This window comes from Sapajus apella, unplaced genomic scaffold (genome assembly GCF_009761245.1).
Source record: "Sapajus apella isolate SASKATOON/1434 unplaced genomic scaffold, GSC_monkey_1.0 scaffold6, whole genome shotgun sequence".
Classification (NCBI taxonomy): Eukaryota; Metazoa; Chordata; class Mammalia; order Primates; family Cebidae; genus Sapajus; species Sapajus apella.
In genome coordinates, this window is record NW_022436946.1 from 33,328,725 (window position 1) to 33,347,383 (window position 18,659).

Consider the following 18,659-nt stretch of genomic DNA (forward strand, 5'->3'; position numbering starts at 1 on the left):
GCTCTAATCTCTACATGGACCATCTTCACTTGATGGTCAGAGTGATCATCCAAACTCCTGGGCCTCATGGATTTAAGCACTTCATCCAAATTTCTGGTTGAGAAACTCCTCTTCTAGAAATGTCATGTTTGGATCTGGACTCTAACAAACCTTGAGTTGTAATGAAGTATAGTTCTGCAGTAACTGATATTACTGAATGTTTGGTTTTGAAAACAGCTTTCCCTCAAGATTTTTTTCCTTGAAAAAATAAACCAAAATAGAGGAGAACTTCCCATATTAGATAAAATGTATCACCAACACAACATCTCAGAATATAAATGGATGAAGTTTCAGGAAACTGTCTTATACTGGAGGATTTATAATTGTGCCTACCATTGACTAGCCAGGACCAAAGGTTTGATTTTGTTTTAATTTGCAGATGATGCCATGCTTCCTGGACAATAAATTACTTCTTATTTTTATTCAGGATAAATGTTTATTATTAGCACTATGTGCTCTTCCCTAAAGTGAATCAATCTTCTACAGTAGAGTTAGTCTTATTGGTGTTTGATTTTAACTGTTTCATTTGTTGTTCTAAAGTCTCAGTTTCAAGACATCAAAATTATATCTCTACTTACCTCTAGTATAATGTTGGCTTAATTAATGCGATTTAACAAGTGGAGATGTAAGCTGAATTGGCCATCCTACTCTCAGTTTTTGGTCAGTTTGCATATTGCCATAAATGCGGATTTTTAATTTAGACTTAGCATTAATCTGAGCTATCATATTAATCCTATAGTTAGTTTTATAGAACTCTCTTGGTTGAATATTTGTGTGTAACTTATTTGTGGATCACACTATAAGAAATTATGTCATACTTCTGAGAGAACTTAGTGATAGTTGCATCTTAATATATTTAGTCATCTATAAAAATAATCTTAAAATGTTGGTTAAACTATAGACAGTTACCATTTTACTAATATTTTTCCTCCTTAATTTTTTATATTTTGAAAAAAAAATAAAGAGAAACAAATCACGAGAAAGCTCGTTTTGGAGTTGAATGCAAATTTCAACAGCTTGAAAAGACATCAGGGATTAATGATTAACAAGTTCCCTGTAATTTTGATTTTAACTTATTGGATGCCAACAATATATTTGGCAATACTTTAAAAAGGAGACCCAAGCTTCTCTTTCTGGGCTTAAAAGATTAAGGCAAAATAATTTACACGGTCCTTTTATTATCAAAGTGAAGCTGTCAAATACTGTCAAACACTTTTAAGCACTTTTGAAAATTTAGTAACAGCTTTGCTATCAGATTATAATGCTCCATTTACTAAAACAAAACAAAATATTTTACTACCTTTTTTGGTGAGATTATCAGAATAACCTAGTCTCAATTTTGGGTGTTTCATTTTATATGATTTGAAAAATGATGTAAAATCAAAACATACTTATTTGTGAACTAGTGCAAGCGTAGGACATCTCGGAGAACAGTAATTAGTTGTTAAACATACAGAAATGTTTCTGACACTACCTATTAGGTACAATGCTCATTACCTGGATATAGTATATATTACCCCTGTATCTAAAATAAAAGTTGAAATTTTTTTTTTTAAAAAAGAGAAAAGTTTCTAACAGAGTTTCAAAAACCATGATATGAGTTGAACTGAAGTTTCATATACTTAGGTGGTATGGAGAAAAGATTTAAAAAGTGTTTTAGATTAGTTTTTCTTTTTAAATGCAAAAAGCAAGTGCACAGCACAAATAGTACCCTTGGGTACCATTCCTCTTTACAGCTAGCCCAATGTGTCATACCAGAGAAATTCCGTGTGCAGAGTGCACCAGCGCTGCCCTTTGGACGGTGTTCCTGGACCTTCCACCACACGGTTCCTTCTGATTTGGTCAGCTAGCCAGTTACCACTGCCGTTACGCATGACAAATTTATCAAGGAACACTAACTGGCTTTCTGGACCATAAAACCAGTTGTAATTTGAGTCTGCAATAGCCACAGTCCTTTGAAACCCTAGGTAAACAAGTTGGGAAGAATTAAGGTACATTTAAAACTTCATACTCCTACACAGGTCTCAACAATGATTTTTGAATCTAATTGTAAATTAGAATTGTGTAATGGAAGGCATAAAATAAAAGAAAAATCACATCTTCACATTTTATCCCAGACAAGTTAATCAGAATCCCTCAAAAGGTCTTCCAAATATATTGTGTGCAAGCTTGTATTTGTTATATGGCAACCTGTCATTGGTAACAGAAACACTACATTTATTGCCTGCCTTCCTCATTTTCCAATGTACATGCTATATCTGATTATATTTGCATATATACATGGGATATTTTCTTGTACAGTTTGGGTTCCTGAACCTGGAATAAACACTAGCTCTCCCACAGCTCAACACGCATTCTAGGCCAAGATAATAGAATAATATACTTCAATTTGGCTTCAATAAAATGTAAGTTATACTATACATAAAGTTCAGGGAAGAAACTGAGTTTCTACAGGAAGAAAATTTAATTCCCAGAGTAGCTCCTGCCAGTATGTGCTGCTGGAAGTTAAAGGAGAGAAAATGCAAGGACCATAAAGCTATATATCATTTTTGGAATAGGGAGGAAAAATAAAAGCAGGAACACTGGATATGCTCCATGTGTTCATGAAAAAAGAGGCAGCATGGGTGAAAACTCAGACAGACAAAAAAAATTGCTACTAGACTATCAACTGTAGAAAAAAAACTGTTATGTAGATTGCTCTAACATAGCAATTTGTTTTCAACTACATTTCAACCTCTTCTAAAATGTTATCATGATTATATTTACATAATTTACAGCTAATGTTTTTGTTACTAATAGTTTAGTAAATGATCTTGTAAGTACACCTTATTATAAAATGATATTTTCTGAATCTTCCACTAGTCTGTGAATTCCTTGAAAGCAGGAGACGTGTTTTATTCCTCTTTGAATCCTTTGCCTAGTACAGTGCCTGGCATATAAATGTTCAGTAAGTTTGTTTAATTAACAGAAACATATAAATGCTGCTCTTAGAGATGTTCATTTTGTCTTTTCCATTTTAAGAAGTAGCCACAGACATAGCTCATAGCAAATGCAGTTCCTGATGTAGTTAGCCTTTAGATCTCAGCTTAAATTACAAAGCACTGAGATCTCTTAAAGGTCCCTTGTTTAGGTAGCCTTTGTTTACTAAGATGAATTGCAAAACAGGCTTTTCCTTCAGGTCTAAGAAAAAGCAACAGAACAACATTTTTTGAATGTAAGTCTAACTAAATCTTAAAATGGTTCTTATGCTCTGCAATATTTTTTGAACAACTAGTCCAATAATAAATATTCTATCTAATCTGTATGTATACTACCATAGCAAAAATATTTAAATACTGAGTTCTTTGTTGTAGATCTAAAATTACCATCTAAAAATTACATTTCCTCTGGGGGAGGAGAAAAAGGCGGGGGAATCTATCCTGTAAAAATTTCCCTTTATAACTTGCTCTAACATCTTAGTCCTGTTTTAGAAATAAAAAAAGGTTACAAAAGGTCTCTAGAAATGAACACATTATTAAATCATGTATATCTTTTTTATTTTTTTTGAACTAGTTCTCTTAGAAGGCTAAATGGCACAGCAATAAGAAATTAGAAGTTTGACAGTAAATTATTTTTTGATTGCTTTTCTATACTATTTACTTCAATAAAATATTAAAATACTAAAGCTCCAACTTAACTGTGTAGGTGTAATCTTTCATTTTGAATCATGTCAGTATAATTTTAAAGAAAAGATTAGAAACTAACAATTAAAATAGGTTGATCAGGGATCACATATAAAGGAAAACTGACATGTAATCATAAATATTTATATTTTGCTTACAATGATAAAGATGAGTTTGTATATGAACTCAAGTTTGGATATATAAAAAAATTAAAGGGCTGTGGGGTCTAGAAATTGTATTTAATCCATTATCCTCCAAGCTTTATAATACCTAAATTATAAATATTCATATTAGCTTCCAAAATCTTCTAGCCATATGCAACTCTTGAAATCAATTTTTCTTTAATTAAAGAAAAATCTCTTTAATTTCAGTATGACAAACTCTAAGGACCTAATTTCTCTGTCTAGTCTAGCTTATTTTCATAATCAGAAAAAATTACAATAGTTTAACATTTTCACACTTCAACTCCTTACTATACCTGGCAGGATGGTTCTATACATAAATGCAAAGTGTTGTTTAAGCCATGGATGGCCAAAGTGGTTGATGTCGAAGTGCCTCTGGACAAGAAACATGTATTGGAAGAGTGATCTAGTGGTGTAGCTGCCATAAGCAACTCCTTCATAGAGGGAGCCATCCGTCACCTCCCTGAGCAAGACCAGAGATTTCTCCATGATGGTCAGAACTTGTTTGGTCCACAAGTAGGCTTCTTGAAGATATCCTGAAGGATGAAAACACATGGAAACAATGACTAAAGGCTATAACAAAGCATAAACAAAAATATGGCCAAATAAAACCCTCTGAGTTATCTAGTTTATATTACAAATTGCATTTTATAAAATTCCAACTTGTCAGTGTAGATAACATTGTGTAATCCCAGTTTGTGATGGTCCATGATATAAGCTAAGAAGTTCTTGACTCTAGCTAAATGAAGATAAACTCTTAAATGAGTATCAGTCACTTTCTGATCTTTGATAAACTCTAACACATATAAGATCACAAATGCATATAACTTTATGTTGGCAAGAAAAGATTTATATATTAAGGCTTTTATTCAATGTTCCAACAAATAATACTTGAAAATATTTTTAAAAGTTTATCCCTTCCCAAAACTTGCATCATTACTGTTACAGAATTTATAATAGGCTACACATATTCTAAACGCTAAACAGACAGTCTTCAATTTGTATTGTCATTAGAAGGCAACCTCTCATCCTTTATGTGCTTTAGATTCCACAGGCTCTGAAAAGGCAGCACAGTGGGGCTGAGAAATCATTGGAAAGGCACACTAGTAATGAAAAAATCAACTAGGAGTCCTGAATCTGCCAAAAAATGAGCTACATGGTTTTATCTAAGCAATTCTTCCATCTGTCACATTTCAATCTCCCCACTGAAAATTAAGTCTAAAAATTTTATAAAACCTTTTAACTCAGAAATGCTAGCTTTCTAGAATTCTTGCACTTAGTTGACAATAACAGTTTACATTTCTATAACATTTATAATTTACATAGCACTGAACAGAATCTTAATTCTTTTAACAACCCAATTATGCGTTATTGCTCCAAAACAGAAAGGCTGACTTGTTCAAGACCTCTGGCACATGATTAAAAATAGAACTTTAATTTGAACCTAGGTCTTTAGATTTAAGGTTTCACTTTAAAACCTGAAGCCCTTGAGAATAAAATTAAGCCCACTGTCTCCTGGTGTGGGTGTAGCCACATTGCTTTACTTCCACAAACATGTTGACCACACCACCTTGGCCTACTATGTGCCAGGTGTGGGGCTTCCAGAGGCCCAGGTCCAACCAGCTCTCAGCCTAAATATAGGTCCCAGGCTAAGACTTGGCTCCTGACTAATGGGGGCAACTCAGCTCTCAGGCCTGGGTAGGCAGAGGTGACTATTTATCGCACCCTGGCCTCTTCTGCCACCCAGTATCATACCTGATATGTCAATATTCCGGATAGTTCTCCATTTCCATTCTCTACCATTCTGGTTTAAAATCCCAATTATCTTCATTCTTTTCCTCTGTGCCCGCCGTCTCCCACCAAATACTAATGTGACTGATACCTAAAACCAGGCCACTGTTCCCAGGATATCACATTACCTAATTTTCCTTATTTGTTCTTTACAACAACCCTCTTCAGAAGATATGAGGCAATGTCTACCAAAATACTTTGTAAACTGCAAACATCCATCAATACAAGGTACTGACATTGTTGTTAACTGCAGCTATGCCCTGAATTTTTCTTCTGCCACCCTTATACCTTGCCTGGAATGTTCTTTATCTTCACCTAAGTTCTCCGACCCATCTTTAAAGTTACATGAAGAAAATTACTGAAAGAACACTGCTCTCTTGAATTCAAAGTTAATACACTCATTTTATATTTAACCATAAGGCTCTTCGTGGCATTTTTTATTTCACTCTCTGGGGTTATTGTAACTACAGTGTAAACATTTAAACATTTCACACCTGTCTTCTTTCCTACTGACTTCTACCTTCTACTGCCCAGTCTTGTCGTAAATGTGTGTACTTATGTGGGTTCTCTGGGAGAGTGTCTGCCAGGGCCACCATAAATTTCATCAGAAAATAAATGTATAGGAAAATTCCTGCCAGGGCAAAATGACATACTTTGATTTAATCCAAACCAGTATTTTTGGTGACTGCTTATTATTTGGAATAATTTATTTACAAAGACTGAAGAAAGAAACTCCACTCCTTCCCTTAAAAAAACAAAAATTTATTTAAGAAAATAAAACTTAAATTAAATTTAAGACCTGAAGCAGATATTTGGCTCACCCCAGGGATCCTTTCACCATTTCATGATGGTGTCTCTTCACAGGCCTGGGGGTTTATAAATGGTTAGTGGGTTCTCACATTGCATGCATTTTGATGTTTTATTTTCCTTTCTATTTTTTTATTTATTCATTTGGGACTGAATCTCACTCTGTTGCTGAGGCAGGAGTGCAGTGGTGGGATCTGGGTCACTCCAACCTCTGCCTCCCAGGTTCAAGTGATTCTCTTGTCTCAGCCTCCTGAGTAGCTGGGATTACAGGCAAACACCACCACACCCAGCTAATTTTTGTATTTTTAGTAGAGATAAGATTTCCCCATGTTGGCCAGGCTGGTCTCGGACTCCTGTCCTCAAGTGATCTGCCCACCTCGGCCTCCCAAAGTGCTGTGATTACAGGTGTGAGCCACCGCACCCGGTCTGATGTTTTAATTTTCTTTATCTTTTTGTGAGAGTAGGGGACAAGGGGAGCTGGCATGAAAATTCACTCTCGTAATTAAGCTTTGGTTAAATTATTATAAATGGAATTTCCCTTCTGAGAGAGGCAACAACATACGGTGGAAAGAGACTGAACTTCATGGATAGCCAGAAATGGGCCCAAATCCCAGCTGCCTTACATGGTTGATGTGAGAATGGAATAAAATATGGAAAAGGACTAGCACATGTCATATGCTCAGTTAATGTTAGTTTATTTTCCTCTAAACCCTAATTACAAGGGAAGGTTGGTTGATGTGATAAGAAAGAAAACTAGATTTGGGTAAAATCTGATGTTGGAAAATCAACAAAATGCTTATTAATTCTTATGGTGAATGTAATTGAGTTAAATTTTGTTCGATTTCCAAGCTACAGTTACATATTTAATATTCTGATAATTTCCTGTGACCTTAGGACTGCTTTTCTTAAACACAATCTTACTAATTTATAGAATTCTACAGAAGTTGTAATGTAGAGTTAAAAGAACAAAGAAAATGTAATATTGGCAATTATGTAATATGATAAAGCAAAGTAGTTACACAATCCATAAAAGTTGCTTCCAATTTTGATGTAAATAATCCGGATTGGTTGTTTTAAATCTTATGAGGAAAAAAAGAGTAGTGGTGTTATGATTCACATCTGTGTGCTGGGAATCTTCATTTCAAATAACAAAGCACCTGTTTAGCTTTTTAATATTTCATTTATTCCAGGCTGGCTGTCTTCACTGTCAAAAATTCTTTGGAAAAATGAATATTTTTCACTGATCCTGTGTTGTGAGGATTTGTTCTGGGATAATCATAAGCCATAATTAAATAATGTGCAGGCTAATACACTAGCAGAAAATAAGGAAGAGATGTCCCTCAACTAACTAAGAGATACTCTAGGGATTACTTCATCTCAGGGATTTAGTTAGGATGTAAGTATGAACACATACTACGAATGGTTATAAAAATGCTTTGCTCACAACATGGCAACTATGACTTCTGTCAGCTCAGGCATGACCTCGGTTGTGTCCACACACACCTTGATTCATCAGGACTAGGCTTCCTGTGAGCAAAGCCATGCAGTTGGTGGGCTGATGATTGTGCAGGTACTGAAATCCCCATCCTCTCCTGTATGAAGTTTCATACATATACCCTGAGGCATTGGCAATCACTTCAAGAAACTTCTCCTGTTGTGTCTTGCTCAGGTAGTTGTACAAGAAGTCATAAGCAGTGGCGAAACCAACCAGGGAGTGAGCTAGCGGGACCTCATCCCAAGGAGCATCTTTCACCAACCTGTAAAGGAAAATAAATCATGGAAATGAGTTCGTCAGACTCACAGCTTTCATCACACTTCTAAACCATCTATTTCTCAGAACTAAAGGGCACAATTGAAGATATAAAAGAGGCTTAATGACACACAATTGACTTCCCTCCACATTAGAAACAAGCATAAAGTTTGTCTAAAATGTGAAAATTATACAGTTAACAGTTTTCTCTCTCAGGATTCTGGCAACATCAAGATGTTGAGAATTTTTACTTTTGATTTTTTTATTCAAGACAAGAGGTATTAGAATATATTCAAAGAGATCTAAAGCATAGAACATGTGGTGGCAGGGCAAAATTCTCTGGAGTACCCGTTTAACTAGTGTTCACCCCTTTCCTCCTTTTCACTTGAATAAGATGCTCTCAGTTCTATTCCTACGGCCACTTTGCCAAGACAGTTGAACGTATGTATTTCCTCTTATTTCCCATAGTTGGTCAATGTGAAGTTATCATGGCCGATAATCCATGACCTCTCAATCTGGACAGGCCCATTTGGTCATCACCATGGCGGGAAGAGTGGCTAACAGGCTGATGTACGTGAGTGGGAGCTGATTCTACCTCAGAATTTTTATATCCCTCTTTCCCATAAACTGAACTGCACTGCCTTAAGGGTTCTTCACATATCTTTCTGAGAAGCCTAAAAGTTGATCTTCTGTTAAGAATTACATTGTCATTTTCCAGGAAGCCAAATTTCTGTTTGACCGGCTATATTGTTCTGCAAATTAGTGTGTGGCTTGCACTGAGCAGGAAGCAAAAAAGGATCTTTCACAATCAGAATTCTAAGGAATTATCTGGAAAATCCTTCCCATCTGTTCAGGATATATTTGAGTAATCTCTGAGTGAGGGATACAAATCAAAAGTGTGCTGCACCTGTGGGAGGTAGAAGAAAGCACTCAATTAGGGATTAAGCTAGAGCTTAACATTTCTATGCCATGAACCTCTTTTGGCAATATCATGAAGTCTTAACCTCTTTCTCAAAATGTTTTAAAATTCATAAGACATAATATGTAAGGATACATGAAAATCTATTAGTTTGAAATACAATGATCAATACATATATTTTAAAAAATAATACAGGTGCTTCTTTATTAAGGTATTAAATACCAACATTTAATAGCAGGGATAATAACTACCATAATTTATAAGTGGTAATAAGCATAAATTTTGAGATGTCTATAACAACTGTAATGTGATATGAAAATATCTGTGACACCTATCTGTGACTTTGTTACAGACTCTTCCAATACCATTACAACTGGTTATCTATGCTTATGATTGGAAGAAATGTTGGATTTCAGTTAAAGTTAGTAAAAATTAAGATGTAGTAGTTCTCTCAAACAAACCATATAGACCTCAGTTTAAAAATACTTAAAAATATTCTAAGAGACTACCTCTTCAAGATTATGTTCTTCCTTTAGAAGTTTATGCTAAAGAAATGGCCTAAGTGAGGCCTTCCCTGGTCACCCTATCAGAATTTCATCATCCTCCCTAAATAATGTTTAATTCCCCTTCTCTTTTTCCTCTTTAGCAAATATATGTACAAACATATCTATGTCTATGTATCCCCTCCTGGAATTTAAGTTCTACAGTGGCAGGGCTTTTTTTTTTTTAACTATTGTATTCACAATTGGATCCCCAATTATAGAACAGTGTGGCACATAGCAGATGATCAATAAATATTTTCAGAAAGAAGGAAAAACACCTATAATTCACTGTCAGCCACACTGCTGGCAATGATTATGTGATCATTATGAAATCAGAAATTTGGAGAGATCCCTCTATGTTTAGTAATAATTTCAGTGTTTGGTTAACTGTACTAGCGATACATCCTGGTGCTGAAAAGACTAACACTAATTAATTTCTTAGCAATCTAGTAACAGACAAAGCTGCTTTGCTCTAGCCAGTCAGCTTGCCAGTGTGTACCGTTTGTAAACAGACTATGAGAGTGTGAATGAATTCCCTACTTCTAGGAAAAAGACAATTCATACTGCACACTCACTGCTATGGAGTTGGGAATACCATCTTCACTGACTCATGATGACTGGTGAGCCAGGTAGAGAAGCCAGGTCATTTGCTTCCCAACCTTGTGTCATTGTACCATGTCATGATGCATCTATAAATGGCAGTATATACACCAACCCATGATAAACCTGATGTCAATGAATTGCTACCAGCCAGCAAACCCTCACATGTGTGATTAACAAATAAGCTTATTTTTATAGATAACCAGAACATTTGATATAATTCTCATTCTTCATGAAATGTCATGCAAATTTCTGTGAAAATGTCCAAGCCCCAACATAGTTTGTTTATTTCAAGCAGTTTCCAATTCAACAAAACACTAGCACACCAAAAGAAAAGGTTTATGGCACCTTCAGGTTGTCCCTGTATCATTAGAAAAGCTGACCTGTAGGCCGGGCACGGTGGCTCACGCCTGTAATCCCAGCACTTTGGGAGGCCGAGGCGGGTGGATCACGAGGTCAAGAGATCGAGACCATCCTGGTCAACATGGTGAAACCCCGTCTCTACTAAAAAATACAAAAAATTAGCTGGGCATGGTGGCGCATGCCTGTAATCCCAGCTACTGAGGAGGCTGAGGCAGGAGAATTGCCTGAACCCAGGAGGCGGAGGTTGCAGTGAGCCGAGATCGCACCATTGCACTCCAGCCTGCGTAACAAGAGCGAAACTCCGTCTCAAAAAAAAAAAAAAAAAAAGAAAGAAAAGAAAAGCTGACCTGTAATAGCTGTATTTCTAAAAAGTTATCTAAATCTTTTACCAGCACAGTCTTACCCAGCCTTAGATACAAAGTACAATAATGGAAGAGATTATATTTTATAATCATAAAAACAAATGGAAATTTGCTCTTAGTTCATGCATGGCAGCTGAGAAACTATCTTATTTAATGTGATCCTGACCAGTAATAAATCAGTTCTCTGCGACAGCTGCTAAGTGGGAAATTTTTTTTAAAACCAGACAGACATTAATTTATGAATTGTATTTAAACTTAAAATATATCCATGTGTACACACATTTACTAATCTTTTGAAGGTGAGCCACAGCCTATTCTCTGAATATAGGTCTGCAGATGGAGTTTCATTGTTCTTTCCAGCAAAGAACATACATAACACATCATCACAATTTCTAGCTTTGGTTTTTTTATAATATGGGAAGAAATTAAAGATATCTGTGAGGGAACGCAGAAGCCTTCTAGATATTTGTGAGTTTTTCCCTAATCTTTGACAAATTTCATTCACACTGTATCATGACAGCAATTTCTTTTACAGTAAGTTATTTCAAAGTTTTTAAGTTGGTTTTAGAAATATTAGCTTTTCCTTTTTAAACTCATACTTTATCTATTTATACTATTAAAACTATCTTATTACAGATATTAGTGAAAGTGTATTACCTGGTTTGAGAACAAATACAGCTGACACATGCTCAGCAGGTAACTCTACCGGTGGGAACAGAAATAAATGTAAAGAAATGGGCAACCTACAAGCCCTAACATTCAGCTATGGTGTTACACAAGGAATGGAAGTTAGGTTCACTGGCAAGTTAGTTAAGAGGAGTTTAATAAGGAAATATTTACTCTATTCCTTTTTTGTAAACTGTACTTTCTTTTCTTAGAGCAGCTGTTCTCAAAGTAAGGACCATAGAGGGGATTTCTGAGACCATTATATTTTAGAGAATTCAAAATTAGAATTATTTTCATCATAACATAAATTATATGTTAATATTTGCACTGATGGTACAAAAAAAATAGTAAGTAAAACTGCTGTAACCTTAGCAAGAATCCAAGCAGGGTATTAACTGCCCTAATAGTCCTTGTATGATTTTGCGCTGCCATTGGTTGTTTTCTTGTTTTGTTTTGTTTTGTTTTGTTTTGTTTTGTTTTGTTTTGAGACGGAGTCTCACTCTATTGCCAGGCTGGAGGCAGGGGCAATCTCAGATCACAGCAACCTCCACCTCCCAGGTTAAAGTGATTTTCCTGCCTCAGTCTCCCAAGTAGCTGGGATTGCAGGCAACTACCACCACGCCTGGATAATTTTTTGTATTTTTAATTTTTTTTATTGCTATTTAGGTTTTGGGGTACATGTGAAGAACATGCAAGATTGTTGCATACACACATGGCAGTGTGATTTGCTACCTTCCTCCCTGTCACACTATATCTGGCATTTCTCCCCATGCTATCTCTCCCCAACTCCCCACTCCCCACTGTCCCTCCCCTATTTCCTCCCAACAGACCCCAGTGTGTGATGCTCCCCTCCCTGTGTCCATGTGTTCTCATTGTTCAATACCCACCTATGAGTGAGAACATGTGGTGCTTGATTTTCTGTTCTTGTGTCAGTTTGCTGAGAATGATGGTTTCCAGGTTCATCCATGTCCCTACAAAGGACACGAACTCATCGTTTTTGATGGCTGCAGAATATTCCATGCTGTATATGTGCCACATTTTCCCTGTCCAGTCTACCATCAATGGGCATTTGGGTTGGTTCCAGGTCTTTGCTATTGTAAACTGTGCTGCAGTGAACATTCATGTGCATGTGTCCTTATAGTAGAACACTTTATAATCCTTTGGATATATACCCAGTAATGGGATTGCTGGGTCAAATGGAATTTCTATTTCTAGGTCCCTGAGGAATCGCCATACTGTCTTCCACAATGGTTGAACTAACTTACACTCCCAGCAACAGTGTAAAAGTGTTCCTATTTCTCCACATCCTCTCCAGCACATCCTTTCCAGCATCTGTTGTCTCCAGGTTTTTTAATGATCACCATTCTAACTGGCATAAGATGGTATCTCAATGTAGTTTTGATTTGCATTTCTCTAATGACCAGTGATGATGAGCATTTTTTCATGTTTGTTGGCCTCATGTATGTCTTCTTTTGTAAAGTGTCTGTTCATGTCCTTTGCCCACTTTTGAATGGGCTTGTTAGTTTTTTCTTGTAAATCTGTTTTAGTTCTTTGTAGATTCTGGATATCAGCCCTTTGTCAGATGGGTAGACTGCAAAAATTTTATCCCATTCTGTTGGTTGCCAAGTCACTCTAATGACTGTTTCTTTTGCTGTGCAGAAGCTGTGGGTTTGATTAGGTCCCATTTGTCTATTTTGGCTTTTGTTGCCAACGCTTCTGGTGTTTCAGTCATGAAGTTCTTGCCTACACCTATGTCCTGAACGGTTGTGCCTAGATTTTCTTCTAGGGTTTTTATGGTGTTAGGTCTTATGTTTAAGTCTTTAATCCATCTGGAGTTAATTTTAGTGTAAGGTGTCAGGAAAAGGTCCAGTTTCTGCTTTCTGCACATGGCTAGCCAGTTTTCCCAACACCATTTATTCAACAGGGACGCCTTTCCCCATTGCTTGTTTTTGTCAGGTTTGTCAAAGATCGAATGGTTGTAGATGTGTGGTGTTGCCTCCGAGGTCTCTCTTCTGTTCCATTGGTCTATATCTCTGTTTTGCTATCAGTACCATGCTGTTTTGATTACTGTAGACTTGTAGTATAGTTTGAAGTCCAGTAGGGTGATGCCTCCCACTTTGTTCCTTTGCTTAGAATTGACTTGGCTATTTGGGCTCTCTTTTGGTTCCATATGAAGTTTAAGGTGGTTTTTTCCAGTTCTGTGAAGAAGGTCATTGGTACTTGATGGGGATAGCACTGAATCTGTAAATTACTTTGGGTAGTATGGCCATTTTCATGATATTGATTCTTCCTAACCATGAACATGGAATGTCTCTCCATCTGCTTGCGTTCTCTCTTATTTTGTTGAGCAGTGGTTTGTAGTTCTCCTTGAAGAGGTCCTTTACGTTCCTTGTTAGTTGTATTTCTAGGTATTTTATTCTCATTGTAGCAATTGTGAATGGCAGTTCGTTCTTGATGTGGCTCTCTTTAAGTCTGTTATTGGTGTATAGGAATGCTTGTGATTTTTGCACATTGACTTTGTATCCTGAGACTTTGCTGAAGTTGCTTATCAGTTTCAGGAGATTTTGGGGCTGAGACGATGGGATCTTCTAGATGTCCAATCATGTTGTCTGCAAATAGAGACAATTTGACTTCTGCTTTCCTATTTGAATACCCTTTATTTCTTTTTCTTGCCTGATTGCTCTGGCTAGAACTTCCAGTACTATATTGAATAGGAGTGGTAAAAGAGGGTATCCTTATCTAGTGCCAGATTTCAAAGGGAATGCTTCCAGTTTTTGCCCATTCAGTATGATATTGGCTGTTGGTTTGTCGTAAATAGCTTTTATTATTTTGAGATATGTTCCGTCAATACCTAGTTTATTGAGGGTTTTTAGCATAAAGGACTGTTGAATTTTGTGAAATGGCTTCTCTGCATCAATTGAGATAATCATGAGGTTTTTGTCTTTGTTTCTGTTTATGTGGTGAATTACGTTTATAGACTTGCGTATGTTGAACCAGCCTTGCATCCCCGGGATGAATTCTACTTGATCATGGTGGATAAGCTTTTTGATGTGCTGTTGCAATCAGTTTGCCAGTATTTTATTGAAGATTTTTGCATCTATGTTCATCATGGATATTGGCCTCAAGTTTTCTTTTCTTGCTCAGTCTCTGCCAGGTTATGGTATCAGGCTGATGTTGGTCTCATAAAATGATTTGGGAAGGATTCCCTCGTTCTGGATTGTTTGGAATAGTTTCAGAAGGAATGGTACCAGCTCCTCATTGTATGTCTGCTTGATTTCGGCTGTGAACCCATCTGGATCTGAGTTTTTTTTTTGGCTGTTAGGGTATAAATTGCTGCCTCAACTTCAGCCCTTGTTATTGGTCTATTCAGGGTTTCAACTTCTTCCTGGTTTAGGCTTGGCAGGAGGCAAGTGTCCAGGAATTTATCCATTTCTTCCAGGTTTACTAGTTTATGTGCATAGAGTTGTTTGTAATAATCTCTGATGATGGTTTGTATTTCTGTGGAATCTGTGGTGATAACCCCTTTAACATTTTTTATTGCATGTATTTTAATATTCTCTCTTTTCTTTTTTTTTTATTAATCTGGCTAGCGGTCTGTCTATATTGTTCATCTTTTCAAAAAACCAGCTCCTGGATTTATTGATTTTTTGAAGGGTTTTTTGTGTCTCTATCTCCTTCAGTTTTGCTCTGATCTTAGTTATTTCTTGTCTTCTGCTAGCTTTTGAGTTTTTTGATCTTGCTTCTCTAGCTCTTTCAATTTTGATGATAGGGTGTCAATTTTAGATCTCTCCTTGCTTCTCATGTGGGCATTTATTGCTACATATTTTCCTCTAGAGACTGCTTTAAATGTGTTCCAGAGATTCTGGTATGCTGTGTGTTTGTTCTCATTGGTTTTGAAGAACATCTTTATTTCTGCCTTCATTTAATTGTTTATCCAGTCAACATTCAAGAGCAAGTTGTTCAGTTTCCATGAAGCTGTTTGGTTCTGAGTTAGTTTCTGAATTCTGAGTTCTAACTTGATTGCATTGTGGTCTGAGAGACTGTTATGATTTCTGTTCTTCTGCATTTGCTGAGTAGTGATTTACTTCCAATTATGTGGTTAATTTTAGAGTAGGTGTGATGTGGTGCTGAGAATGTATATTCTGTGGATTTGGGGTGGAGAGTTCTGTAAATGTCTATTAGGTTTGCTTGGTCCAGGTCTGAGTTCAAGTCCTGGATATCCTTGTTAATTTTCTGTCTGGTTGATCTGTCTAATATTGACAATGGGGTGTTAAAGTCTCCCACTATAATTGTGTGGGAGTCTAAGTCTCTTTGTAAGTCATTAAGAACTTGCCTTATGTATCTGGGTGCTCCTGTATTGGGTGCATATATATTTAGGATGGTTAGCTCTTCATGTTGCACTGATCCTTTTACCATTGTGTAATGTCCTTCTTTGTCTCTTTTGATCTTTGTTGGTTTAAAGTCTATTTTACCAGAGACTAGAATGGCAAATCCTGCTTTTTTTTTGGCTCTCCATTTGCTTGGTAAATCTTCCTCCATCCCTTTATTTTGAGCCTTTGTGTATCCTTGCATGTGAGATGGGTTTCCTGGTTACAGCACACCGATGGGTTTTGGCTTTTTATCCAATTTGCCAGTCTGTGTCTTTTGATTGGGGCATTTAGCCCATTTACATTTAGGGTTAATATTGTTATGTGTGAATTTGATACTGCCATTTTGATGCTAGCTGGCTGTTTTGCCCATTAGTTGATGCAGTTTCTTCATTGTGTTGATGCTCTTTACCATTTGGTATGTTTTTGGAGTGGCTGGTACTGGTTGTTCCTTTCTATGTTTAGTGCCTCTTTCAGGAGCTCTTCTAAAGCAGGCCTGGTGGTGATGAAATCTCTGAGTACTTGCTTGTTCATAAAGGATTTTATTTTTCCTTCACGTATGAAGCTTAGTTTGGCTGGATATGAAATTCTGGGTTGAAAGTTCTTTTCTTTAAGGATGTTGAATATTGGCCCCCACTCTCTTCTGGCTTGTAGGGTTTCTGCTGAGAGACCTGCTGTGAGTCTGATGGGCTTCCCTTTGTGGGTAATCCGACCTTTATCTCTGGCTGCCCTTAGCACTTTCTCCTTCCTTTCAACCCTGGTTAATCTGACGATTATGTGCCTTGGGGTTGCCCTTCTTGAGGAATATCTTTGTGGTGTTCTCTGTATTTCCTGGACTTGAATATTGGCCTGCCTTGCTAGGTTGGGGAAGTTTTCCTGGATAATAACTTGAAGGGTATTTTCCAGCTTGGATTCATTCTCTGTCACATTGAGGTACACCTATCAAATGTAGATTAGGTCTTTTCACACAGTCCCATATTTCTTGGAGACTTTGTTCATTCCTTATTACTCTTTTTTCTCTAATCTTGCCTTCTCATTTTATTTCATTGAGTTGATCATTAACCTCTGATACCCTTTCTTCTTCTTAGTCAATATGGCTGTTGAAACTTGTGTATGCTTCATGAAGTTCTCGTGTTGTGTTTTTCAGCTCCATGAATTCACTTACATTCCTCTCTAAATTGTTTAGTCTCGTTAGCATTTCTTCTAATCTTTTTTCAAGGTTCTTAGTTTCTTTGCATTGGGTTAGAACATGTTCTTTTAGCTCACAGAAGTTTCTTATTACCCACCTTCTGAAGCCTGATTCCGTCAATTCATCACACTCATTCTCCATCCAGCCTTGTTCCCTTTCTGGTGAGGAGTTGTGATCCCTCGTAGGAGGAGAGGCGTTCTGGTTTCGGGTGTTTTCATCCTTTTTGCGCTGGTTTCTTCCCATCTTTGTGTATTGATCCACCTGTTGTCTTTGTAGTTGCTGACTTTCAGATTGGGTCTCTGAGTGGATGTCCAGTTTGTTCATGATGAAGTTCTTTCTTTCTGTTTCTTAGTTTTCCTTCTAAGAGTCAGGCCCCTGTGCTGTAGGACTGCTGAGGTCCACTCCAGGCCCTGCTTGCCTGGGGATCACCTGCAGCGGCTGCCGAACTGCAGGGTTGCTGCCAGTTTCTTCTTCTGCTATCTTTGTCCCAGAAGGATACCTGCCTGATGTCAGTCTGAGCTCTCCTTTATGAGGTGACTCTTTGGATATACGGGGGTCAGCGAGCTGCTTGAGGAGACAGTCTGTCCTTTATAGGAGCTCAAGTGCTGAGCTGTGAGCTCCGTTGTTCATTCAGAGCTGCTGGGCAGGTACGTTTAAGTCTGCTGTAGCAGAACTCATAACCCCCCCACTTTTTTTCCCAGGTGCTCTGTCCCAGGGAGTTGGGCTTTATTTATGAGTTTCTGTTGTGCTGCTGCCTTTTTTCAGGGCTACCGTGCCCAGTGAAGAGTCACTGGCTGCCTGCAGAGGCTTTGCTGACCTGCTGTGGGTTCCACCCAGCTGCCGTGTGAACTTCCCTGCATTCTTGTTTATATGGGTGTAGTTAGAACTGCCCCAGCAATGGCAGCCCACCTCTGTAATGGCAGACTCTCTCTGTAATGGTGGGCTGCCTCGGCAATGGTGGTCTGCCTCAGCAATGGCAAACTACCTCTGTAGTGGTGGACTGCCTCGGTAATGGTGGACGCCCCTCCCTCACAGAGCTGGACCATCCTGGGTTCAGCTGTGCTTGCTGTGAAACTCTCAATCCAGAGGGTTTCCGATTGCTGTTTTTTTCAAGGGGTGGGACCAACCGAGACTGATCACCTGGCTCCCTGCCTCAGTGTTTATTTTTTTTTTTTAGTTGAATGGTTGACTGTCTCCCATGTGTTCCAGTTGCCTGTTGAAAAGGCGCTGAGATCTGTGTGATTTCCCATGCAGCAATCCACTGAGCCAGCTTAAATGGCAGCGCAGAGATTCATGGTGCTTTTTTGCCTGAGAATCTCCTGGCCTGGCTCCTTGTTTCAGTCCCCTTTTTAATCAGATGAATGGGCGACTCTGCCTTCCTGGAGCTCCAATCGCTGGCTAAAACAGTGCCTGGACCCGT

The 18,659-nt window shown here is 37.6% G+C and overlaps 1 protein-coding gene and 1 long non-coding RNA gene across 4 annotated transcripts in view; both read right to left on the minus strand.

Annotated features, from left to right (window-relative positions):
- Positions 1–18,659, minus strand: part of DSE (dermatan sulfate epimerase) — a 74,909-nt gene that overhangs the window by 2,939 nt on the left and 53,311 nt on the right. For 2 of the 3 annotated variants that reach the window (XM_032274382.1, XM_032274381.1), the window contains exons 3-5: positions 7,985–8,238; positions 4,180–4,419; positions 1,795–2,002 (exon numbers count right to left, since the gene is read on the minus strand). In XM_032274382.1, the coding sequence (XP_032130273.1) occupies positions 1,795–2,002; positions 4,180–4,419; positions 7,985–8,093 (557 nt within the window). In that variant the 5' untranslated portion in view covers positions 8,094–8,238. Of the gene's footprint in view, positions 1–1,794; positions 2,003–4,179; positions 4,420–7,984; positions 8,239–18,659 lie in introns of those variants that run through there. The other variant, XM_032274384.1, reaches the window with a different exon arrangement.
- LOC116548928 lies at positions 9,791–12,238 on the minus strand. Its single transcript, XR_004267633.1, has 2 exons — positions 11,003–12,238; positions 9,791–10,675 (listed from the first exon to the last, which is right to left on the minus strand). It is a non-coding gene; the product is annotated as an uncharacterized LOC116548928 (long non-coding RNA).